We start from the raw sequence: 22,800 nt of genomic DNA, 5'->3' as shown, positions 1-22,800 counted from the left end.
TTGGGACCCACGGCGGAGACGCGGGAGGCCTTCAGGCCCGGAGTGAGGCGGCCCCGGCGGCCGCATCATGGATTCGGGTCCCGAGAACTACGAGCTCAACGGCGACCTGAGTCCGGGCTCCCCCGGCTCCCCGGACTCCTCAGTAAGCTCCCTTCCCCCGCACCGCTGTGCGACATTGGCTGGCGCCCACCCTCTCTGGACTCCGCGCTCGCGGAGCCAGGGTACCTATCGGCGCCGGCCAGCTGCGCGCTGGGTCCGTACTGTGGGTTGGCTGGGGTCGCCGCCCAGCGCCTCACCCGCGCCGTCGGGGGCCCGAGCGGTGGTCCCTGGGCTCCCGCTATCCCGGCAGGTGAACAGGGGCGCAGGGAGGGCTGGCAGGCTGCCCACGCCTCTCAGCGACCCGGCCTTCCCCCTCCTGCACCACACTCTAACTTACTGCTGCCTCTTCTCCTCCCGCTCGCTGCGCGCGCGGGGTGGGCGGGGAGGATCCCAGCCTCTGGGCCCTAGGCCAGCAGCAGGCAGACAGCTACGTCACCCACGGTGTCCGCGGCGACCGCACAATCTGGTGCATGCCCTGATGGGGAACTTGGGGCCGCTGTGGCCCCGCTCCTCTCTCCACCCCCAAGCCCTCTGGCAGCCTGTGCAGTCTGCTCTGCCGACCTGGGAGGGCAGGGCGGTGGGCACGGGGCAGGCCCTGGCAATTGTCCCACCCCCACATTAAGTCTGGTGCCCTCCTGCCCTTTGGTCGGCAAGGCCCAAGCGGTGGTCCGTGCCACTTCTGGCCCAGCACTTCCCCAGCGCTTGTTTGTGAAGCAGTCCTGGGCACAGCACTCCGGGATTGGTTGACTTTGGACATTCTTTCTGTTTCTGACCCTCTGGGGATGGGGGCAGGGCCAGCAGCCTCTCGGTGTGAACCTGGCTGGGGCAGACAGCTGACAATACCCAGGTGTGGAGAATGCCCTGGTGGCAGCCTGTGTTGGGGTAGGGAAGGGGGAGGACCAAGTGGGGCGAGTGAAGCCCCAGAAGGCCTGGATGGCTCCACAGGGGAGTCCTCCCCATCCTTCTCCGCGTCAAGTGTTTCTGAGGACCCAGCCACCTTGCTGGCCCTTCAGTAAATCCTGACAGCCCTGGGGTGGCACAGGATGTTTGTCCACGGGTTAGAGATGAGGAAACTGAAGACTGAGAGGAGCCCACACTTGGCCCTGCCCTGGCATGTGAGCACTTTGGAGCAGTGGGCAGCGTGTGCTTGAGGCTGCTTCACCTCACTGGGCCTTCTGTCCATGGTATGAAAAGGAAGAACAGATGACCCCTGCCTGCCCCATAAGCAGAGCAGACAGAGAAGTGGGGAGAGCATGGCAGGTAACAAACGACAGATGGGTTGGAAGTCGGTTTAAAAGGGGGGGGTTCCTGGTCACCTCCCAGCCTTGGCTGGGCCCTTTACTCCACGCCTGCCTTGCTTGCCTCACCTCTGGAGCACTGCACTGTCTCTGGGACCAGAGTGAGGGAAGGAAGGGTGGTGGCACTACGCCCCATAAGCAGAGCAGACAGAGAAGCCCCCCCCCCCCCCCCCGGCCAAAGTGCTAAGGGAGGTGGTGGTAGGAATGTGACATTGGTGCTGGGCCCTGGAAGATACGTGGGGTGTGGGTATATTCCCCCACAGTGTGGGGGGCATCCCAGGCAGAGGGAACAGGAAGGGGCCCGTAGGCTGGCCACGGAGCACATTGGCGCTAGTTAGAGAGGAGGTTCAGTGATGCGAGGCCAGCCTTACCGGGAGCGACTGTGAGAGTGAATGCATTTGCCTGGCTGTCCTCAGTCACAGGCAGGGAGACCTTGGGATGGGTGGCCAGCCTCAAGGCCACTCTGCTCACCCCACCTGGGCCCAGGTCTACCCAACACGGTGCCTCAGACTCCACCCTCCCTGTCCCTCCCTCAGGACTTGCTTCATTGTGTTCTTGGGCACATCCCTCTGTGCCTCAGTTTCTCATATGTGAAATGGGAGGTAGCAGTGCATCTCTCAGAGGTCGACCTGAGGACTAAATGAGCTATGTGTGGAGTGCCGCAGCCAGCGAGGCACACCATGTCATTGACATCTCCGCCTGCCACATGAGACCGGGGGTGACGCCCAGGCAGGTACCTTCCCCAGGCGGCACTTGTGGACTTCCCCCTGCGCCTCTCCTGGCACTTCTGCAGCTGGCCCTTCCAGCGGCCCTGCCTGAATCTGAGCCTCAGGTACCTGTGTGAGAGCAGGAAGAAAGTCTTGCCTAAAGGAGGGATAAACCCAGGGGTCTGAAGACACATCCCCACTAGATTGGGAACCCTAGATGGCAGTGTGGGTGGGCTAGGGGACTACTGTGTCCCCAGCATGCCCCTGACTGTGGGAGGACAAACTGGGAGGCCTGGCCTCGCCGTGTGACCTTGGGCAAGTGCAGACTTGCTGCGGCCTCAGTTTCCTCTTCTGTGATGGTGCGGAATGGCTCACCTCCCGGGGTGGCTGGGCCTAGGAAGGAGTTCGTGTGTAACCCGTGAGCAGACAAGCACCGCTGGGCCAAGGCAGTGGGGAGCTCCACAGATGCACCCCCCTGTGTGCCTAAGCCCCCACGGCCCTCAGGTAGGCCCGTCAGCCCATGGCCCCGCAGGAGTGATCTGATGTTTTTGTTAAGTCAACTTGCTTTTGGCTGCCAGCAGGAGGAATGGTAAACATCCCATTTATTGTAAAAGTGGCCCACGGCTGTGTCATGCCCAGAGTGGCTTGGCTTGGCAGCGATACTGCACTCTACAGCAGGTGCGGGTCCTGGCAAGCTGACGACAGAACAGGGAGTTGGTAGGACAGGGTGGGGCAAGGCTCCTGGGGCCACATCTGGGCCATGCACAACCTCAGCTACTGGGGAAACTTTGTTCTTTCATTTCTGCTTTCCTGACAGATCCCGAGGCTGACAGGGTCCCGGCCAAGTTCTAAAAGGTGACTCTGATGTGGACACAGGGTCACTGACAACCAGTGCTGACCCTGCAGGAAGTGGGTGTGCCCAGCCCATGGCGCCACTGCCACAGGAAACTCTTCTCCCCCCTTCTCCCCCCACCCCCCAACCAAACTTCCTGCGTGGAACTGGAGACATCTTGGCTGGCCGGGTGGCAACAGTTCGGGGACAGTGTGGGCTGATGTGGCCCAGGCGGGTGCCTTCACACAGCCTGTGTGGTGGGCACAATGGCAGCTCACGCACTGGTGGGTCAGACAAGGGACACCCAGGCCCTGCCAGAGCCAACTTGGTTCTCAGATCTCACCCCAGAGGGGAGGACGCCAGAGCCCACACTTCCTCTGGTGCTGACTGAGCCCAAGGTTGGGTTCCTGCACAGGAGGGACTGCAGTGGGCCAACAGCTGGAGATGGACACCCAGGACCCACCAGTGCCGCTCGTCTTACACGGACAGCCCTATTTCCCAGGCTTGTCCGTTTTCTTCCTAGTTGCAGAGTGGTTTGATGGAGTTCATTAATTAGCTTGCACAGTTTGTTTGGGAGGCAGTCTTTCAAAGCCCTGGGGACTAGGCGGTGAGGACCATCCCTCCTGCCCCAGCTGGTTGTGCTCTGACCGGTCCCCAGGCCTCTGAGCGCCTGACTGCCTGGTTTATAGGTGTGAGGAAACCGAAGCAGAGGGCAGGCACCCTTATGTCCGTGGTGTGGCGGAGTATAGGGATGAGAGAGGGTAGGGCCGGTGGCAGCCCCACTCAGCTCCTAACAGCCTGGTCAATGAACCACATAGATTTGTTAGTGTCCTTGGTCTTTTACTCTGAAGATGTGGTCATGGGGTGTGGAAGAACAGGCAGGGAGTTCCCATGTGGGCTCCTTGTTCCATACTGTACTCAGGATTTGGGGTCAGTGGCAGAGTGGGGGTCAGGCAGGATTGGAGGGAGTCAGTAAACATTCCCCTCAGGTGGTGCAGGGTGTCAGTGGGCCTCGGCCCTGGCCTGTTCTGGTCTCCCAGGGAGGCAGGGGTTAGGAGGCTGGGGGTAGGCCAGACAACTGGGCCCAGCTGGTGCCTCAGGCAGCCCCCCATCTTCCATCCAAGCCTGGGGTGGGCCAGAGCATCCTTTATGCTGTGACCAGAACTGGGTGCCCAGGGTGTCTCAAACCTGGGTTCAAGTCCAGTTCTAACTCCCTTCCCCCTGAGCTGAGCATGCCCAGCAGTGTGACCTGGGTTCAGTGGCCTGGGCCCCTGTGAGCTGCCTGTGAAGAGCTGCCACAAAACCTTCTGTCCACAGAAGGTGGGTGGCCCTGCAGAGAGTCAGCTATCTCCCCACAAGGCTCCTCCTGGCTTAGGGAAGGTCACCCAGCTCCTGGGACCACAGTTGAGAGTTTGGGAAGTCCTGTTGGCCCTGGGCACATGTTAACCAGGGTTCCCTGCACTGCCCAGATCATGGCAGAGGTCTTGGTGGGAGAGTCCCACCCAGGGTGGCCCCTGGCAGCTGAGTGAGCAGGTGGCGGGTCCAGACCCACGGAGCTCCAGACCTGCAGGAGGTGGCTTCCAAGACAGTGGCCTCCTTGAGGCTCACCTGTACAGTGGTCATCTCCAGGGCCCAGAGTTCCCCTCAGAGTTAAGGGCCCCCCACACCCCCCCAGGAGGCCTGGGGCGATGAGGACAGGCATGGGGGAAGTGTATCAGCCCTGGGCCCCTTCCTAAGTTGGACGAGAAGTCACACCATATCCTGGGCAGCCCTAAACTTTGGGGCAAACAGGCTCAGTTTGAATGCTGATCTGCCCCTCCCTCACGGTGGCTCTGGCAGCCCCCAAGCCTCAGTCTCCAGCTCTGTAGAATGGGAGAATCACACTTTCTCTCCTGGTTAGTGGGAGAACTCAGTGGATGGCAGAGCTTCCCAGAGTGCAGCCTGGGGATTACAGAGGGGGAGACCAAGGCCGGCAGAGGGGGAGCACATTGTCAAGGCCACACAGCCAGGCTATGGTGAGCCAGGGTTTGACGCCCCTCCACCCCCAGCCCACTGTAACTGTACAGGTTGAACAGGAAGCAGACGGCCGCATGGGCAGGAAGCGCCCTGTACCAGGAGAGGTGCATGGCCAGGGCTCTGAAGCAGTGGCCAGACCCCCAGAAGGTCCACAGTGCCTGCTCTGTGGCCCTGTTATACCCACGGGAGACTGAGGCCCAGAGAGGGCTGGCTGTGCTGAGGTCATGCAGCTGGGCCTGGGCAGGAAGCCTCTGAGTGCTCTGCCCTCACGGGCTGGCCCTGGGCCCCAGCCCCCTCCATGGGGCCTGATGGGACCATAGTGTCAGCCACCAAGGCTTCTGAGCTCCGGGACCTGGGTTCAAATCCCAGTGCAGCCCTCACTTGCTATTGGCTTTGAACAAGGGGCTTCAGTTTACCTACAGTAAGTGGATATGAGATCAGAGGGCCTCCCTGGAAGAGGGCACCCAGGTGAAAGGTGAATAAGGACGCCCAGGACAGAGGACAGCAGGGGCACAGGCTCCCTGTGGTTGGAGTGCTGCCACTGACAGCGTCATTCTGTGTTTGAATGTGTCTGTGGCTGAATGGCATAAAATATTGAAATGGTTCAGGAGAGCTCAGAAGAAAAAGGAATTCTTCCTTCTGCTCAGAGGCCACCACACGTAGCCTGGGCATGTACCCGTGTGTGTGTGTGTGTGTGTTAATGCATGTGTACTTGTGTATGTGTTGTGCATATATGTGTATGTATAATGTGTATTGTGTGTGTGCACATCTAGTTACATGTGTATGCAGGCCCATGTGTATGTCTATGTATGTGTATGTGTATATGTGTGTTCACATGTGTGTATATATATGTTGCTTATGCATGGTGTATGTATATGTTTGTTTATGGTATGTACATGTATGTGTGTATGTAGGGGTGTGTAGATGTGTGTATACGCTCATGTGTATACAGATGCAGCCCAGAAGCGGGGAGCCCCTGTAAGATCTGCACCTGGCTTTTTCTCTGGGGTTGGAGACTGGGATGAGCATTGGGGTAGCTTCAAGTAACAGCACTTTGAACTTTCGGTTTATGAAACATAGGAGCACACCACCAGCTCAGGCCAGCACCTCCCACATTGCACCCCCAGAGGAGCACACATGTGACAGGGTGTGGAGCTAGGGGACATCTTTATGCTGTGGGGGACACAGGCCCGCAGGCAGTGGGCAGTCTGCTCCAAACCCTGGGGAGGAGCAGCCATGCCCTGGGGTGCAGGGGCCTGGGGATAGTCCACCCAACTGTGGTACAACTGCAGACCTGGCATGAAGAGGCAAAGAGAAAGCCCACATGGAGAGTTATAGGGGAGACCGGGGGCTTGACTGCATGGATCACCCCAGAGAGCAGGGCTGGGGCCTGGGTCTGTGGAGGAGGCCTTCCTGTATGCACTTGGGTTTAGCATTTTAAACCAGGAGGATTTGCTGCTTCACAGCCACTTACTGAGGAAAGGTGCGGCAGGTAGCACACTTACCTGTGTTCAGCATACCCAGCCTCCCTTCCTCCTGGGCTTGTTATTCTGGACTAAATTTAAACCTAAAGTCACACCGTAAAAGCAAGGCCCGCCTTTCTGTGTCAGTCTGTATATTTTCCCGGTAAAATTTCCAGCTGCAGAAAGTGGAGGCGGACTGAACACCATGTCGCTTTTCCTGGTGCTATGTGGCCCCTCTGGCGCCCGCCTCCCAGCCCTGCATCTTTCATGAGTCTAGAAACAGGATATCCTGGGCCCCAGGAGGCCTGCCTGCTGACCAGTCCCCTGGGAGGCCTCAGGCCCAGCCTGGCGGCTCAGGCCCCAGTGGACAATGGGCCAGGGCCCAGGGGCTCAGACTTGTCCTTGGGGGCTGCGGAGGGGCCTGGCCAGGGCCCATTGAAGGTCACCTTGATGTGGGCTGACCAAAGTCACTGCGTGGAGGGGACCCAGGAGTGGCAGGGAACCTGCTCTGAGGCTGGGGGGGTTCTCAGGCAGAGATGAGGGAGGAGGGGTCCGAACTCTACTCCTGTTTTATCAACAGGAACAGGAAGGCAGAGTAAGTGCAGGAGCTCCACGGTGCCTGGCACTGTAAGGGTGGCCTCAGTCAAGTCTTCTCATCACAAATCCTGGTGAATAAAGGGGGCAGGAGGAGACGTTTGGAGGGGATGGATATGTGATGGCCTGGAGGGGGTAATATCACACATGAACGCTTGTCTCCAAACTCTTCAAGTTGTTTACATTACATATGTACAGTGTTTTGTGTCAATCATACTTCAATAAAGTGGTTTAAAATTGTTTTAATAAAAATTAAGGAAGAAGCTAAGCGCGACTTCAGCATAGCAAGCCGAGGCACCCTGGAGCACCTGTGTGCCCTCTGCATCTGGGAGGTGGCCTGGGCAAGGTCACTGGTCCAGGGAAGTCTTATTTCACAGCTGGGTAAGTGTGCAGGGATCCAGGACCCAGCTCCTGTCCTGCACACACGTCATTTCCGCCCTGGCGCCAGCCACCCCCCCAGATTGTGGGGGAGGGGAGGCACGGCCCTGAAGGAAAGGGCATCTGGGGAAGGCTGCCAGACACCGCGCCATGGTAGGCAGGCACTGGGAGCAGTTTCCAGTCTGAAACCAGAGTGTGTGCTGCAGTTGTGTTTGTGTTTCCTTTCTCTTCCAGGACTTGATCCCTAGGGAGGGTGCAGGACGGCTGAATAGCCTTCTCTGGGCCTCTTGTTCTGTTAATATGCCCTTCCCTCTTGAGCCCTCACCTGAGCCCACACCTGCAAGCAGTCAGCCCCCACTTCCCCGCCAGTCCTGGAGGAGACCTGGGTGGGGCCTGCGGTAGGCCCAGGCCTGCACCCCTGCCTGCTCCCTGCGGGTGGGAGACTCATGACTGCCCCTCCCCACAGCCGCGCCGCTGGGGCAGGAGCCGGCCCATCAACGTGAACCATTATGCCAACAAGAAGAGCGCAGCAGAGAGCATGCTGGACATCGCGCTGCTGATGGCCAATGCCTCCCAGCTGAAGGCTGTCATCGAACAGGGCCCCGGCTTTGGCTTCTTCGTCCCCCTGGTGGTCCTCATCTCCATCTCCCTTGTGCTGCAGATCGGTGTGGGCGTGCTGCTCATCTTCCTGGGTAGGTGCCTGGGCAGGGCCAGGCGGTGAGACGGCCTTGGGGCAGCCCCACCCCGTGGGCAGCTGGTTCTCCTTACATACTTCCAGGGATGGGATGCTCACCACCTGACACCCTCTGAGCGTGGAGGTTGCTGGCCCTCACCTGGCCATGAAGTCCAGGATGTGGCCCCCAGAGAGACCCCCATGGCTCTGTCCTTCCATTCACCCAAGCTGAGGATGCAGGAAAATGTTATAAACATACTAGAGCTGACATTTATTGGGTGCCTGCCATGTGCCCTCTAGTCCTAATGGTGGTCTACAGGACTAGAGGGTGGTCCTGTCCCCCCAGCAACCCTGCGCTCCGAAGTGAGGGTCAGGGCCAGGTATACCAGGGCTCCAGGGCTGCCCCTCCTCCTGGCTCTGTGGCCTCAGGTGGTTACTTGGCCTCCTAGGCATAAAGATAGGGTGCTGGGTATGTGTGAGTATCGCAGGGTGGGCCTTGGGGTGGTGCCCCCCACTCCCCTATTCTATGACCATAGGCACCAGGCCCCTTCTGGGCTTCTAGCCAGCCAGCTTCCTGGGCCAGACCCATGGTGGGTCGTGTGTTAAAGTAGGCATGTTTCTCTGGGAGACGAGTGGGTCCTGCAGCACCGCTCGGCCGCAGTGCTGGGCCCGATGCAGGCAGCCTGGGATGCAGCCGCGCTCTCGCCCACAGTCAGGTATGACCTCAACAACCCAGCCAAGCACGCCAAGCTGGACTTCCTCAACAACCTGGCCACGGGCCTGGTCTTCATCATTGTGGTGGTCAACATCTTCATCACGGCCTTCGGCGTCCAGAAGCCCGTGGTGGACGTGGCGTCCCGGCAGTAGGGCTCCGGTGAGTTGGGAGGGCCGGCCTGTGTGCCCCTGGCCGCTGACCCAGGAGCAGACCTGGGGGCTCGGGGCCTCTCACCAGGAGCCCCATGACTGGGCCTCCTAGGGTGGGCACCCCTGGACACATACACCCCCACCACACTCAGCCCCTGTCCTTGCTCAGAAGCCAAGCACCGGCCAAGGTTGTCCCACTAAAGGAGCCGGGGCCAAGGGAGGCCGGTGACCTTGTAACATGCTCAGCACAGCAGCACGACTGTGCAGAGTCTGGGCGCTCGGACACAGGCACCTGCGAGTGTCACGAGGGCAGATGCAGAAGGTCAGCATAGTTCAACATTCTGCTGAGCTTGATGACCAAGGCCTGGGGCATGAGTGTCCTGTGTCTGGGACCCGAGCCAGGGCTGCACACCACACGTCCATGCGACCTGGAGCCCAGTGCTCACTCCTTAGACTGGCCCCAGAGGAAAGGTGGGCACCATGAACAGGGTGCCCACAGCACAGTGGGAACCCCCCCAGAACCCTCTGAATGCCAGCTTGCTCCCTTATTCCTGGCATGAGTACCAGACCATTTATTAATCACCTACTGTATGCCCCAAACACAATCCTGACCCTCCCCACGCATCAGCCCCTGCTCTCCAGGTTTCCCATCAGAACGTTCCAGGACAGGGCCTTTAAATCCTGGCAGTGACCCAGGAGGGGAAACAGGCTCACCCAGATCAGAATTGAGCCCTTCCAGATTTGGAGCGGCCTCAGTGATCATGGACTGGTCACTGGACACACCACTGAGGCAGGGTCACGGACAGGACCAGGGCCCCCTGGTCTAGGTGGTCCTCATGCCTCTCCTCTCCTTTACAGATGCCCAGATTGTGCATAGCCAGAGCCACAAGGACTTCAGCAGCTGCCTCACCCTCGCCCACCTCCCTGCGTGGCACTTCCTGAAACTGCCAGAGCCTAGGACTGGACTGGAGGCCACTTGGGCCGGCCTGGGAACTACTCCATCCTCGGCTGCTCCTCCTAGAGCAGGGACAGCAAGACCCAGAAGGCAGAACTGGAGATCCCCAAGAAGGGTCATGGTCAACACGGACACGTGGGAGGCCCGAGGCTGGGCAGCAAGGGGCCAGGGCAAGCCTCAGTCTCAGGATGTTTCCAGAGGAACGAGGAGAAGCCCCCCTCAGCCAACATACCCCCTGGGGGACCCATGGCCTCTATACTTCCTGACCCAGAAGACTGGACATCCAGCTCCTCCACTGGCCTTCCACTGTGGCTATGGTCCCTGCAGACATCCTCCACCAGCAGTGACTGGGCAGGGGCCTGGGGCCTGAGGCCCCACTTCCCTAAGCACTAATGATCAATAAAACTGATGCTCCTTCTGTGTAGCTGCCAGTGCTGTCCTCCACCCCCAACCCCAGGCCTGGGCCCTGCCCTGTACCCCCATAATCCCAGCCTATGCTGTCCTGCACCCCCACCCGCGGGCCTGGGCCCTGCCCTGTACCCCTAGAACCCCAGCCTATGCTGTTCTCCCCACCCCCGGGCCTGGGCCCCACCCTGTACCCCCAGAACCCCAGCCTATGCTGTCCTGCACCCCCACCCGCGGGCCTGGGCCCTGCCCTGTACCCCTAGAACCCCAGCCTATGCTGTCCTCCCCACCCCCACTGCCGGGCCTGGGCCCTGCGCTGTAGCCCTAGAACCCCAGCCTATGCTGTTCTCCCCACCCCCGGGCCTGGGCCCCGCCCTGTACCCCCAGAACCCCAGCCTATGCTGTCCTGCACCCCCACCCGCGGGCCTGGGCCCTGCCCTGTACCCCTAGAACCCCAGCCTATGCTGTCCTCCCCATCCCCGGGCCTGGGCCCTGACCTGTACCCCCAGAACCCAGCCTATGCTGTTCTCCCCACCCCCGGGCCTGGGCCCCGCCCTGTACCCCCAGAACCCCAGCCTATGCTGTCCTGCACCCCCACCCGCGGGCCTGGGCCCTGCCCTGTACCCCTAGAACCCCAGCCTATGCTGTTCTCCCCACCCCCGGGCCTGGGCCCCGCCCTGTACCCCCAGAACCCCAGCCTATGCTGTCCTGCACCCCCACCCGCGGGCCTGGGCCCTGCCCTGTACCCCTAGAACCCCAGCCTATGCTGTCCTCCCCACCCCCACTGCCGGGCCTGGGCCCTGCGCTGTAGCCCTAGAACCCCAGCCTATGCTGTTCTCCCCACCCCCGGGCCTGGGCCCCGCCCTGTACCCCCAGAACCCCAGCCTATGCTGTCCTGCACCCCCACCCGCGGGCCTGGGTCCTGCCCTGTACCCCTAGAACCCCAGCCTATGCTGTCCTCCCCATCCCCGGGCCTGGGCCCTGACCTGTACCCCCAGAACCCAGCCTATGCTGTTCTCCCCACCCCGGGCCTGGGCCCCGCCCTGTACCCCTAGAACCCCAGCCTATGCTGTCCTGCACCCCCACCCGCGGGCCTGGGCCCTGCCCTGTACCCCTAGAACCCCAGCCTATGCTGTTCTCCCCACCCCCGGGCCTGGGCCCCGCCCTGTACCCCCAGAACCCCAGCCTATGCTGTCCTGCACCCCCACCCGCGGGCCTGGGCCCTGCCCTGTACCCCTAGAACCCCAGCCTATGCTGTCCTCCCCATCCCCGGGCCTGGGCCCTGACCTGTACCCCCAGAACCCAGCCTATGCTGTTCTCCCCACCCCTGGGCCTGGGCCCCGCCCTGTACCCCCAGAACCCCAGCCTATGCTGTCCTGCACCCCCACCCGCGGGCCTGGGCCCTGCCCTGTACCCCTAGAACCCCAGCCTATGCTGTTCTCCCCACCCCCGGGCCTGGGCCCCACCCTGTACCCCTAGAACCCCAGCCTATGCTGTTCTCCCCACCCCCGGGCCTGGGCCCCACCCTGTACCCCCAGAACCCAGCCTATACTGGCCTCCCCTCCTACTCAGGGCAGTCATGGGGTCATGGTTCGAACCACAGGTGCCTTCTCCAGAACCGTGAGCTTGAGCAGCTCCCTTGGGTCCTGACATACTGGGTCAGGTTTTTCGGCAGATAGTAGGGTCTTGGGTTTCTAATGCCCTAGTGTCTTTTTTTTACTTTAGAGCACGGAAGAATGGTTCAGAGCTCCTGGTAGCCTGGGCCCAGGAGACAGCATGTCAAGAAGTCTCGTCACAGGTCATCCTTTGTTTTATTAGGAGCCTGCCTGTGGCTCCGCGCCCATCCCATCTGGCTGGGGCTCCAGTGAGTGACACATGCTGCACTGACTACCAAAAACTTAAGTGTGAACCTCCCAGAAATGGGTTCACTGACATGACCACACATGATAACCAGGTCAGAAAACCAGCCTTGACACAATACTGCTGCCCACATGGCAGACCTATCATGCATTGCCAGGCTTTCCACTAGCTCATTTATAGCAGAACAGAACAAAACCCCAAGGTCTCGCCCCCTGCTCTGGTTCAGGGGCTCCCAGGTGTTTCCTCAAATCTGGTTCAGGTGGAGCAATTTTTAAGGTGACTGGCCTGGGGTGCCTGTGTCAGAGCTGCAGGGCAGTGGCTGGTCCCCATGTCAACTTTGGGGGCATTTGGGATCAGAAGCCAAGACCCTCCTCCACAGGGATTGGAGGAAGGGTGGCACACAGGATGCCCTTGGGGAAGCATCCTCCATTGGCATCTCCAGACGGCCCCTACTGTCCTCAAGGCACTCAGCCCCTGACCAGCCCCTCATGGAAAGTTCCAGCACTTACTGCTTCCTGCAGCCTCATGCCATGTGTCTTCCCTCCATACCCACAGGCGTGTCCCACCCTAAGATGATGCCCAACACCGCCCTTCCGGAAGGCCTAGCGAGCGTGCCAACGACAGCAGGGCTGACCCAGGCACCTGCGATCCTGCAGAGACCCTAACAGGGACCAGCTGCTATCTCGGGGGGGGGGGGGGGCTGGCCTGTCCCAGCAGTCCTGCCTGGAACCCCCAGCTGCTTCCATCTACCCCCAGGCCTACAGGGCCTGAGCCCTTACTCTGCCCCTTGTCGCCTCCACCATGACCCTGCCTGTCCCACCCCCTTACCTCCTTGAGGTGGCAGGTCTGCCCTCATCTGGTACCCTCTGCGTGCCTGGGATACCTGCGAATGCCTGTGGCCTTCACCCCTCCTCCTCTCCCCATCACGTCTCTTCCCCATCCCCACCAGAGCCTGCGGTGGCTCCAACATCTGTTCCCTTAATATGGTCAGGTGACCCCGCAGTCCGGTCTGTGGGGCTAAAGGATCAGCTCTGCACAAAGCTGGTGGGTGAGACATCCAGTCCTGAGCTTTGCTTACAAATACTCCACAGGGAAATGATGAAACAGGGTTGGAAAAGTGCTAGTGACTGCAGCATGGGGCTATCAGGCAGCTCTGCTCCAGTGAGTGTCCCATACAGAGGGTTTTTAAAGGTGATGCCACATGGGACAAGGTCCAAGAAGAAGCAAGTGAGCAGCTGGGCAGTGGGTGGACACATCTTGGTGGACACGTCTTTGTGGCCGGGATGCGGGGGATCTTAGGGGGGAAGGCGCAGAGGTGTGCAGCAGGCAGGCCCTGGGACGGGTAGCAAGGAGGTTCCTGGACTCACACCTTCTCTCCTGCTGGTCACTGTGAACACACCTACTTTCCCCTCTCACTTTTGGCAGGAAGCAGCAGGCGGTCAGGCCCTCTCCTTGTACAGGCCCTCTTGCCAGCCTGTCTGATGCGCCCCGTCCCATCCTCCTTGCCCTCCTGCTCCCAGACATCCTAGTGTATTTAGGGCAGTGTCCAGGCCCCCTCCCTCGGGTCCAGCTCTACCACACAGTCCCTGGGATGGCCTGGAGTGGCCCGTGGCCTTCCTGCAGTATGGCTGGCCGGCAGCCATGAGGGAGGGATGCCAGCCTGTGTTCTGGTCTCATGAGGCAGCACCTCAGACATGGCCAACGGATGGACTGGTTCCTCCTTTGGCCAGGACCGGAAGTCTGCCCGAACACAGCTGAAGAGGGATAGGCCCAGAAGGCTGGACTGAATCCCGGGCCACCAAGTCAGGCTGGCCTCCCTGGGTTCTGGGGATACTGGGAAAACAGTGGATGGGTCTGTGCATCCCAGACCCCCAAACGCCCCATCCCAGGTAGGGCTCTGCTTCTTGACCTCAATGGTCCCTGTCCCCAAGTGCCCCCACCAGGCACACATGATGGCCCTCACCTCTCTCTCCACCAGCTCCCAGACTCAAACCTCAACAGCAACTCCAGCCCCCTGAGCCTCACTCCAGACACATCCCTGTCTCAGGCCTTGGTTTGTGCTGCCGTTTTCCAGGGTCAGCCCTGAGGTTCTCCCCACAGGTCTCCGACCCCTCCACTTGTCGCTGTCACAGTGGGCTGTTTAGGTTTACTTAGCCTTTGGTGCTGTAGGATGGCCTCACTGACCACTGTGTCTCTCTGGCCAGTGTCTGAGCCCCATCCACCCTTGCCACACTGGCCCAAGACCAGAGCTGCACCCCAGGAAGGAAGTAGCCGCCGGTCTCCCCAAGGGCAGAGGGGCTCTGCTTGCGATGAGGGGGGCGGGCCCCATTCATGGCTGTGCTTTTATTTACTTACTTGGTCTGGTTCGGCTGTCCCACCAGATACCACCATCCATGGCCTGTGTCCTTGGCACTATGTCCAGCATACAGTAGGTGCTCAGTTAATGTCTACAGCATACCCACTCACTCAGACATGTGTACCGAAGCCCAGAGAGAAGGCCCAGGTGGACCCAGCCCCCAGGTGTGACAACTTTCAGTGGCTCCTTCTGGACCCTAACATGCCCACTCCTGTATAACTCTCCTCTCTGCCCCACTCCGGAGCTCAGCTTTGTCCCCCCGGGGGACATCAGAGACCCCAAGAGTGAGCAAAGGGTGTAGAGCAAGGAGATGCATACACAGAGTTGGGGGGATGCCACAGAGGGACACACATAGAGAAGGGGGCTTGGCAGAGGGAAGAACTCTGAGGCACTATGAACCTGGCTTGAGGGGGGTTCTGAGTGAGACGGGGGAGGGGGACTGTATGCTTACCCTTCTTACTGTAAACGATAGATGATGGTAGATGAATGGACAAGAGCTGATACATTTATCCATTGGTACTGTGTTTCCCCAAAAATAAGACCTAACCAGAAAATAAGTCCTAGCATGATTTTTCAGGATGACATCCCCTGAACGTAATCCCTAATGCGTCTTTTGGAGCAAAAATTGATATAAGACTTGGTCTTATTTCCGGGGAAACACGGTACATGATAGATGATAGATGGGTGATAGGGATATGTATGATTAACTGAATACTTGATCGATAGATAACAGATTAATGGATAAATAAATGATAGATGATAGACAGGTAGGTGATAGAGAGGTGACAGACTGACAGATAAATGATAGCATATGATGGACAGATAGGCATAGGGGGAGAGGGGTTGTCTCCAGGCTGCCCTTCCAGTGTCTTCAGGTGAGGAAGTAGCTCTGTGCCTGTGGAAGCCCAGACAGGGTCCCTCCGTCTCTCCCACGACCTTGCTGGTGTGTCCTCATGGCTCAGGTCCCCTGCCTGCATCCCAGGGCACCAGTTTATCCTGCCTGGCTCAAACACTGGGTGTGTCCTCCAGGTCCAGTTCACTCTACAGGTTTCCCTCCCCTGCCTCTCCATCCCCACCGTCCACACTTGACCTGAGCCGAGGAAGGAGGAGGAAGGACAGGCAGAGTCAGCCATGACCATCACCACCCTGCCCACCCCCAGGAGGTGATAACCAGACAGGGTGGGCCTGCTGGGCTGGGAAGACGGCCATTTGCTCCCATACCCACCACACCCACACCCTTCCATTTTCCTCTTCCCACCCTCAGGGGCCTTCCACCTGCCTTTAATTGACTAATCCCTCTTTCCTCATGCCATTATTTTTAAAAATCAAGGGGCTAAATGTTTTAATGTTTTTCTTCTCTTTCTCTCAAGTATTTATTTCACGTGGAAACTAACTAAGCACTGGATCTGTGTGGCATTGGGAAGCTGACCCAGGGCAGCGACCCTTCCCCAGACCTGCTTGGCCTCTGCCCTCCAGGACCTCTCAGCTGGGAGATGGGGTTCTGTTCCACCTCCAGGTGGGATAAAAATCAGCTGCCACCTCGCCAGTGCTGAGGGAGGGCCCCACTCTCTAAAAGGGGTACCGTTCTTGCCCTCATCCTACAGGTAAGCTGACCAAACTCCAGCGGGCAGGCCTGGGGACAGAACAGGCCCACCCAGCTCTCCATCTCTGGAGCCCCCTCCGAGCCCGACCCCTCACAGATACTCATCTGTGACACTGTGGGTCCCATAGCAGGGGCCTGACCCAGGGCCTGGGTTTTGTGGAGAGGTTTGTGGGGACACAAGGGGCCTGAGTGGGCAGGGCTCCCTCTCAGCCTTGCCTCAGAGCTGACTGGGTGGGAACTATAAATAGCAACCCCAATTCCAGCAGTGTCAGCGCCCCCCCCCCCAACCTGGCCCTGTGCCTGCAGAGTCAACACCACCCTCTTGCAAAGGGGAACCCTGTATTGTGCAAGATGCAGCTGCATTTGGGGCCCCGAAAACAAGAGCCTGTGGCACACCCGGTTTGTAACCATATCCCTCCTGGTCAAGAGCCAGAGACCCAAACTCCCTCCCTCACATGAACATCCACTAATCAGATACATGGCCCTGCTTCATATTACACCGTCCCAACACCCACACCAAGTCCCTACCTAACCAACTCTTCACACCCTCCCTCACACCTCCTCTCACTCCCTCCCTCTCTCCCTCCCTCACACCCTCCCTCAAATATCTTCCCTCACATCTTCCTTCACACACTGTCCCTTCCTCACACAACATCCCTCACACAGCCCCTCCCCACACACCTTTGGTAATGGGAGCTCTCTTCCCACCCCAGGCAACCCCTTCCAGCCCCTGCACAGCTCTGGAGGAAGGAAAGGCACCCCAATACTGTGGTAGCCATGATGAGAAACTACAGTCATGGGTCCCTTAAGGACAGGAATGTGTTCTGATAAATGCCTTGTTAGGTGATTCCCTTGTTGTGCACACATCACAGAGTGCATTTACACAAATCTAGATGGTACAGCCTACTGCACTCCTAGGCTGTATGGTTTAGCCTATTGCTCCTGCGCTACAAACCTGTACAGCATGTTGTAGGCAACTGTACTGCATACTGTAGGCAACTGTAACACAATGGTAAGTATTTGTGTGTCAAAACATATCTAAACATAGAGAAAGTACAGTAAAAATACGGTATGAAAGATTAAAAATGGTCCACCTGTATTGTATATGGCACTTAACATGAATAGAGCTTACAGGACTGGAAGTTGCTCCAGGTGAGTCAGTGAGTGAGTGGGGAGGGAGTGTGAAGGCCTTGGACGTACTGTCCACTACTGTAGACCTTATAAACTGTACAGTTAGCCTCCACTAACTAAATTTATAAAAATGTTTTTTTCTTCAATAATAAGTTAACCTTAGCTTCTGTAACTTTTTTACTTTATAAACTTTTAATTTTTTAACTTTTTGACTCTTTTGTAATAACACTTAGCTTAAAACATAAATACATTGTACAGCTATACAAATATTTTTTTCTTCTATATGCTTTTTTCTATTTAAAATTTTTTAATTTGTTTTACTCTTTAAACTTTTTTGTTAAAAACTAAGACACAAACATATTATTAGCCTAGGCCTACACAAGGTTAAGTTCATCAATATCACTGTCTCCACCTCCACCTTTGTCCCACTGGGAGGTCCTCAGGGGCAGTAACAGGCACAGAACTGTCATCTCTTATGACAACAATGCCTTTCTCTGGGATATCTACTGAAGAACCTGCCTGAGATTCTTCTTGCGGAGGTGTCACTCTTTCCAGAAATATGTCCATGGTGCTTTGCTTGGTTTATTACTTTTTTTCTTCAGAGATTTTCTCTTAAGTAGATAATACACCATGACCATTCCTCTCTATTAATTAAAATATGGGGGGTGCCAGAAAAATGTACACAAGTGGACACTTTGGTCAACGTTGCTCAAGCAGTAGTTCGATGTAATCAGAAGTGTCTAGATGCTGACGGTAACCACTTTGAGCACCGCTTATAATTGCAGAAGTCAAACGTGACTTGTATTTATCTTTTGTTGTCAGTATACATTGAGTATTACAATTTTAATACAGTTCCTTTCTTAAAATGTGTATACATTTTTTTTGGCACCCTCTGTATTTTATTGTTGGAGTCCACGTTTTCAAACTTTTTAAGGATCTTGCTGAGTTCTACAAAAGCTTCTTCTAGACTCTTCATGGAATTTCCTTGTGGGATCTTCTTCTAAATTTTTCATTCATTGTCTTGGAGGTCCTTCTTATTTTTCTTCTCCTGCAGTTTCCTTTTCTCTTGCCTCTTCCTCAGCTACATGTTCCTGTTCCAGTTCCAACAACTCTTCATTAGTCAGTTCCTCATGAACCCCCTCCAGGAGCTCCTCAATGTCACGTTCACCCACACCCAAGATACAGTTGTTTGCCATCTCACACAGTCTTGGTGATTTTTGCAACCTCCTCATCCTTGGCAAATCCTTTGAAGTCATGGGCGAACCTCTTGAGTGTCTTCTTCCAGATGCCATTCATACACTCCTTGGTGACTTCATCCCAAATCCCAGCAAGGTCACAGATGCAGTCATAAATGGTGTAATCCTTCCAGAATTGCATCAGTAACTTCTGGGTGTCTTCCTCAGTTGCTGCAATAGCCTGGGCAAAATTCCCCTCAGATAATACACCTTTAAAGCTGCTATAACTCCTTGGCCCATTGGGTGGGTCCAAGAGGTGCTGTTTGGAGGGAGGAACACCAGTCTGATGCCGGGATGAAGATCCCCAATAAAAGAGGCTGTCTGGGAGCATTACCAACAATAAGCTAAATCTTGAAAGGTATGTTATTCTCCAAACAGTACTTCTCCATTTCACTGACATAGTGATCGGGAGGGCATCTTGGGAGAGGAGCTGGGTCATCTGTGACTTCTCATCGCTCCTATAGTACACCCACACTGTGTGCCTGTTGATACACCGGAAGGCCCTGGGTTCTCACTGTGCCAATCACGAGGGGCTCCCATTTGTTGCCCCCAGGCAAGACTATTATCCTGCCCTTAACTGCATTGAAACCTGGCATCGACTTGGCCTTCTGGGTGAAAGTTCTTTCAGGCATCTGTTTCCAGAATAGGGAGGTTTCATCCATATCAAATATTTGCTCTGGCAAGTAATTTCCCTCCACAATCAGCTTATCTAGCATTTCCAAAAATTCCTCACATCAGCACTCAGACTCACCACCCACTTTCACATTAAGTAATGAATAATGATACTTGAGTTACTTAAGCCACCCAGAACCAGCAGTAAATTCATCGTCATAGTTGGGTCCAGCCTTTTCTTTCAACATTGTAAACAAACTTATTGCTTTGGCCGTGATAGTTATGGTCCTGAGAGGGACCCGCTTCTGTGCCTGGTCTTCAGGTCATTAGAAGTTTCTCCATATCTGATACAGGGTCTTCTTGAAGTTTTGTTAGTCTCATTGCCTTTAGTGAAGCAGATCTATTAACATCTTCGATCATTTTGTTCTTGTTCTTCAAGATGGAAGCTATCTATGGTCCAGTGGGATATGCCTGAGTGGTGATTTTCTACCTTCACAGCCCTTAATAGCTTTTAATTTTGTTTCTAGTTCAATCACTTGACGTAGCCTCCTACTGGCAACATTAACAGTGGATTTGTATGCTTAGGGTCCATGAAGAACAGAACGACATGAGATTAGATCAAGCACAAGAGAAAATGACGCAGTCAAGAGACCAGTTAAATATGAAATGTATGATGCTACTGCCAGCATAACACAGCTACTGTTTTATAGCAAAATCTTATTATAAGTAGATAGAGTTCACTCTGAAATAACGATAAAAAGTATAGTATAGTAAATATATTAACCGGTAACATAGTCATTTATTATCATGTATTATGTACTGTACATGTTGCTGTCACAAGGCCCGTGTGCTCAGGGCATCAAATATTTAATATTCAATAGATAAGAGTTTGGAATAACGAAAGGTTTTATTTATCAAGACAATGCTGTAACAAGAAGATGGGAGCTTTCTACGTTTCTCAAGTCCGTCTTAAGAGCACCCCAAGTTCCAGCACCCTATATATCTAGGGAAGGAAGGAGGGATGGGGCAAGAGGTCAGAATCTCCAAATCTCTTTGTTCCCAATAGGTCGGACCAGAAGTTACTCAAGTCTCAGGCAGAACCCCTCCAGTCAATTAGCATATCTATAGAAACGCTGGGCTGGAATTAAGGTGGAGTCAGGGAGGGAAGCAGAAGCATTCTACCCTGTTACAAACGTACATCATTGTGTGTGCTATACTTTCATATGACTTGCAATGCAGTAGATTTGTTTACACCAACCAGCATCACCATGAACATACGAGTAATGCTATGATGTTACAAAGCTATGTCACTAGATAATGGGAATTTTTCAGCTCTGTTATAATCTTATGGGACAACTGTCATATATGTGGTCCATCGTTGACCGAAATGTCTTTATGCGATGCATGACAGTATTCTTACTGGAATGTTAGGAAGGGCTTCCTGGAGGAGGTGGCATTTTACCCAAGACCTGAAGAGTGAGTAGATGGGGGATTAGTAAGGAGTGTTCCAGCCAAGGGACCAGCATGTTCAAAGGTGCAGAGACATGGATCATGAGCAGTTATTGTTGCTGGGGTGTGGAGATGGGGAGTCTGGGCAGACAGTGAGGGCTGTGAAGCAGGAGGGCCAACAGGAGAGGTCTGACCTGTTGTGCTTTTCATGCTCCGATGGATTTAATTCATTCCAGGTCACAAGCACTGACTAACCAGGTGGTTGACAGAGTGGGGATCTCATGGCAGAGAGTGGGGGGTGGGGGGTGCTGAGCCTAGATACCGCTGCCCTATTGTTTTCCCTCCCTAAATCCCACCCTAAGAGGAAAGGCCTTTGGGGGCTCTGAGCAGCTGGGGGTGGGCAGATGGGAGAGAGGCCTGGCTCGTGGGTTGTGCCAGTAGGCTGGGCCGTTGCAGATCTCAGATCCAGGCCCAGAGTCCAGGCATTATCAGAGAAGGGGCCATCATCATTGAGGCTGAGAGCAGGGGGAAGGGTCCAAGAACAGCCTGGGCTCAGGGACTGGCTTTGGACCTCGAGGGCAGGGTCTTGGTGGGTCACGGATGGAAGAAAAAAGCAGTCACGGGAAGTGGCCCAGCCCAAGCCAAGGGACAAGCACCCTGGACCATCACAGCTCACCAGAGGGGTCCTGAGGCCCTGGGATAGGCACTGACCATGCCTCACTCGGAATGGCACCCTCCTCAGGGCCCTACAGAGCCATGGCCTCGCAGGTGTCAGGTGACGGGCCCGCTTGTCTGTTGGACATTTCCTGAAAGCACTGCTTTAGTCTGTCCAGGCTGCTACTCGTATAACAGGGTCCATAGCCTGGGCAGCTTCAACAAAAAGGGCATTTATGTCTCAGTCTGGAGGCTGCAAGTATGAGATCAAGGAATCTGCAGATCTGGAATCTGTCACCTTCACCCAAGCGTCACTGTCACCTTTACACCGGCATCTCGGTCGCATTTCCCTGCGTTTCTGCCACCTTTTCCCAGCTTTGTCTCTCAGAGAGCAGGACAAACATAGAGAACACCCCAGGGTTTCTGCCCAGAAGAAATTTACCCAGGAATCAGGATCTTGCCCCTCGTGGCAGGTAAAGAGACTGCAGACTGGACAGGACATGCCAGGCTGAGCCACAGGGGTCTGCTGACCTTGAGAACCTCTGCTGCCCCCCAAGTTCAGAGCCTAGAGGAGGCACAAGCACTAGTCACATCTGCCTGGCAACCAAGAAGCAGCCTCCAGCCCAGCCTTGGTAACGACGGAGATAGTTTACATGGGGCTTCGATGGCTGCAAGGGATTGGAGAGCAGTGCATCTTCCTAGCCCTGGACAGGCCCCGGAGAAGGGCTGGAGGGGAGTGGGCGGGTTCACAGTATCTCTCACCGCGGACCCCAGCAAGGCCAAGAGGGATCCCATGTGGGGCACAGCCACCTTGGGCTCCATTCAGCCTGCCCAGCTCGGGACGACAACCTTGCTCTCTCTATCAGAAACCTGCTTTGGCTACATCTGCCAGCAAAGTGGTAAATGCATAGAGCACTTTGCAGGGATGGCGCTTTAACTGAGCAGTGCTACCCCAGACTGTGCTCGTGAGGTTCCCAGAGGAGGCTCCCATTGCACGGATGCCTGGGGTGGCAGAGCGGGTGGTCAGGCACGTCCTCGGTGTTGGCAGGTGGGAGGGCTCCTGAGCACAGCTCCCCTGCCCTCACCCTTACTTCTCTGACAGGCACACAGTGAAATAGTACCGAGCTGGCCACATGCCGCTGGCCACCGTGTCCTGGAGCTGATTCCTCTGTCCCCATCTAGTTTCCCACTCCCTGTGCTCTGAGAACCTGTCTGGCGCCTCCGGAAACCCCCTGAGGAAACTGCAAACTCATGATGACTCTCTGGATGACAAATATGCTTCTGTTTCCCCAAAAAGAGGCTGGGGGAGGAGCTCATAGAGGGAGGCAAACAAGAGAGACCCATTGGGGGCTGGGCTGAGGCCCAGCAGCATGCTCATGTGTGTGCACGTGTGTACAGGAAGGTTGTGCACATGTGTACACATGGGTGTGTATACAGGAGTGTTGTGTCCATGTGTGCACGTGTGTATAGTGCCTGTGCACATGTGGGGAGGGCAAGGGAAACCCTAGTCTCAGTTGCTGTGAGGTCCTGGGTTCAGAACCTCAGGTCCCTCGTCAATGAGGGTGGTGACAGGCACAGAAGAGGGGAAGGGTGCTCTGCCACCACCAGGAGGACGG

At 56.2% G+C, this 22,800-nt stretch overlaps 1 protein-coding gene across 1 annotated transcript; it reads left to right on the top strand.

The window, feature by feature from the left end:
* On the top strand, nucleotides 1-10,303 carry NINJ1 (ninjurin 1). Its single transcript, XM_019713844.2, has 4 exons — nucleotides 1-142; nucleotides 7,854-8,079; nucleotides 8,773-8,934; nucleotides 9,783-10,303. Exons 1-3 carry the CDS (start codon nucleotides 68-70, stop codon nucleotides 8,925-8,927), a joined length of 456 nt encoding a protein of 151 aa, XP_019569403.1. The 5' UTR covers nucleotides 1-67; the 3' UTR covers nucleotides 8,928-8,934; nucleotides 9,783-10,303.
* Nucleotides 10,304-22,800: the final 12,497 nt, after the last annotated feature.

The sequence above is a fragment of the Rhinolophus sinicus genome, linkage group LG04 (assembly GCF_036562045.2).
Source record: "Rhinolophus sinicus isolate RSC01 linkage group LG04, ASM3656204v1, whole genome shotgun sequence".
NCBI classification, from domain to species: domain Eukaryota; kingdom Metazoa; phylum Chordata; class Mammalia; order Chiroptera; family Rhinolophidae; genus Rhinolophus; species Rhinolophus sinicus.
The sequence above is the reverse complement of the archived record's forward strand: the minus strand, read 5'-3'. Positions and strand labels throughout refer to the sequence as shown.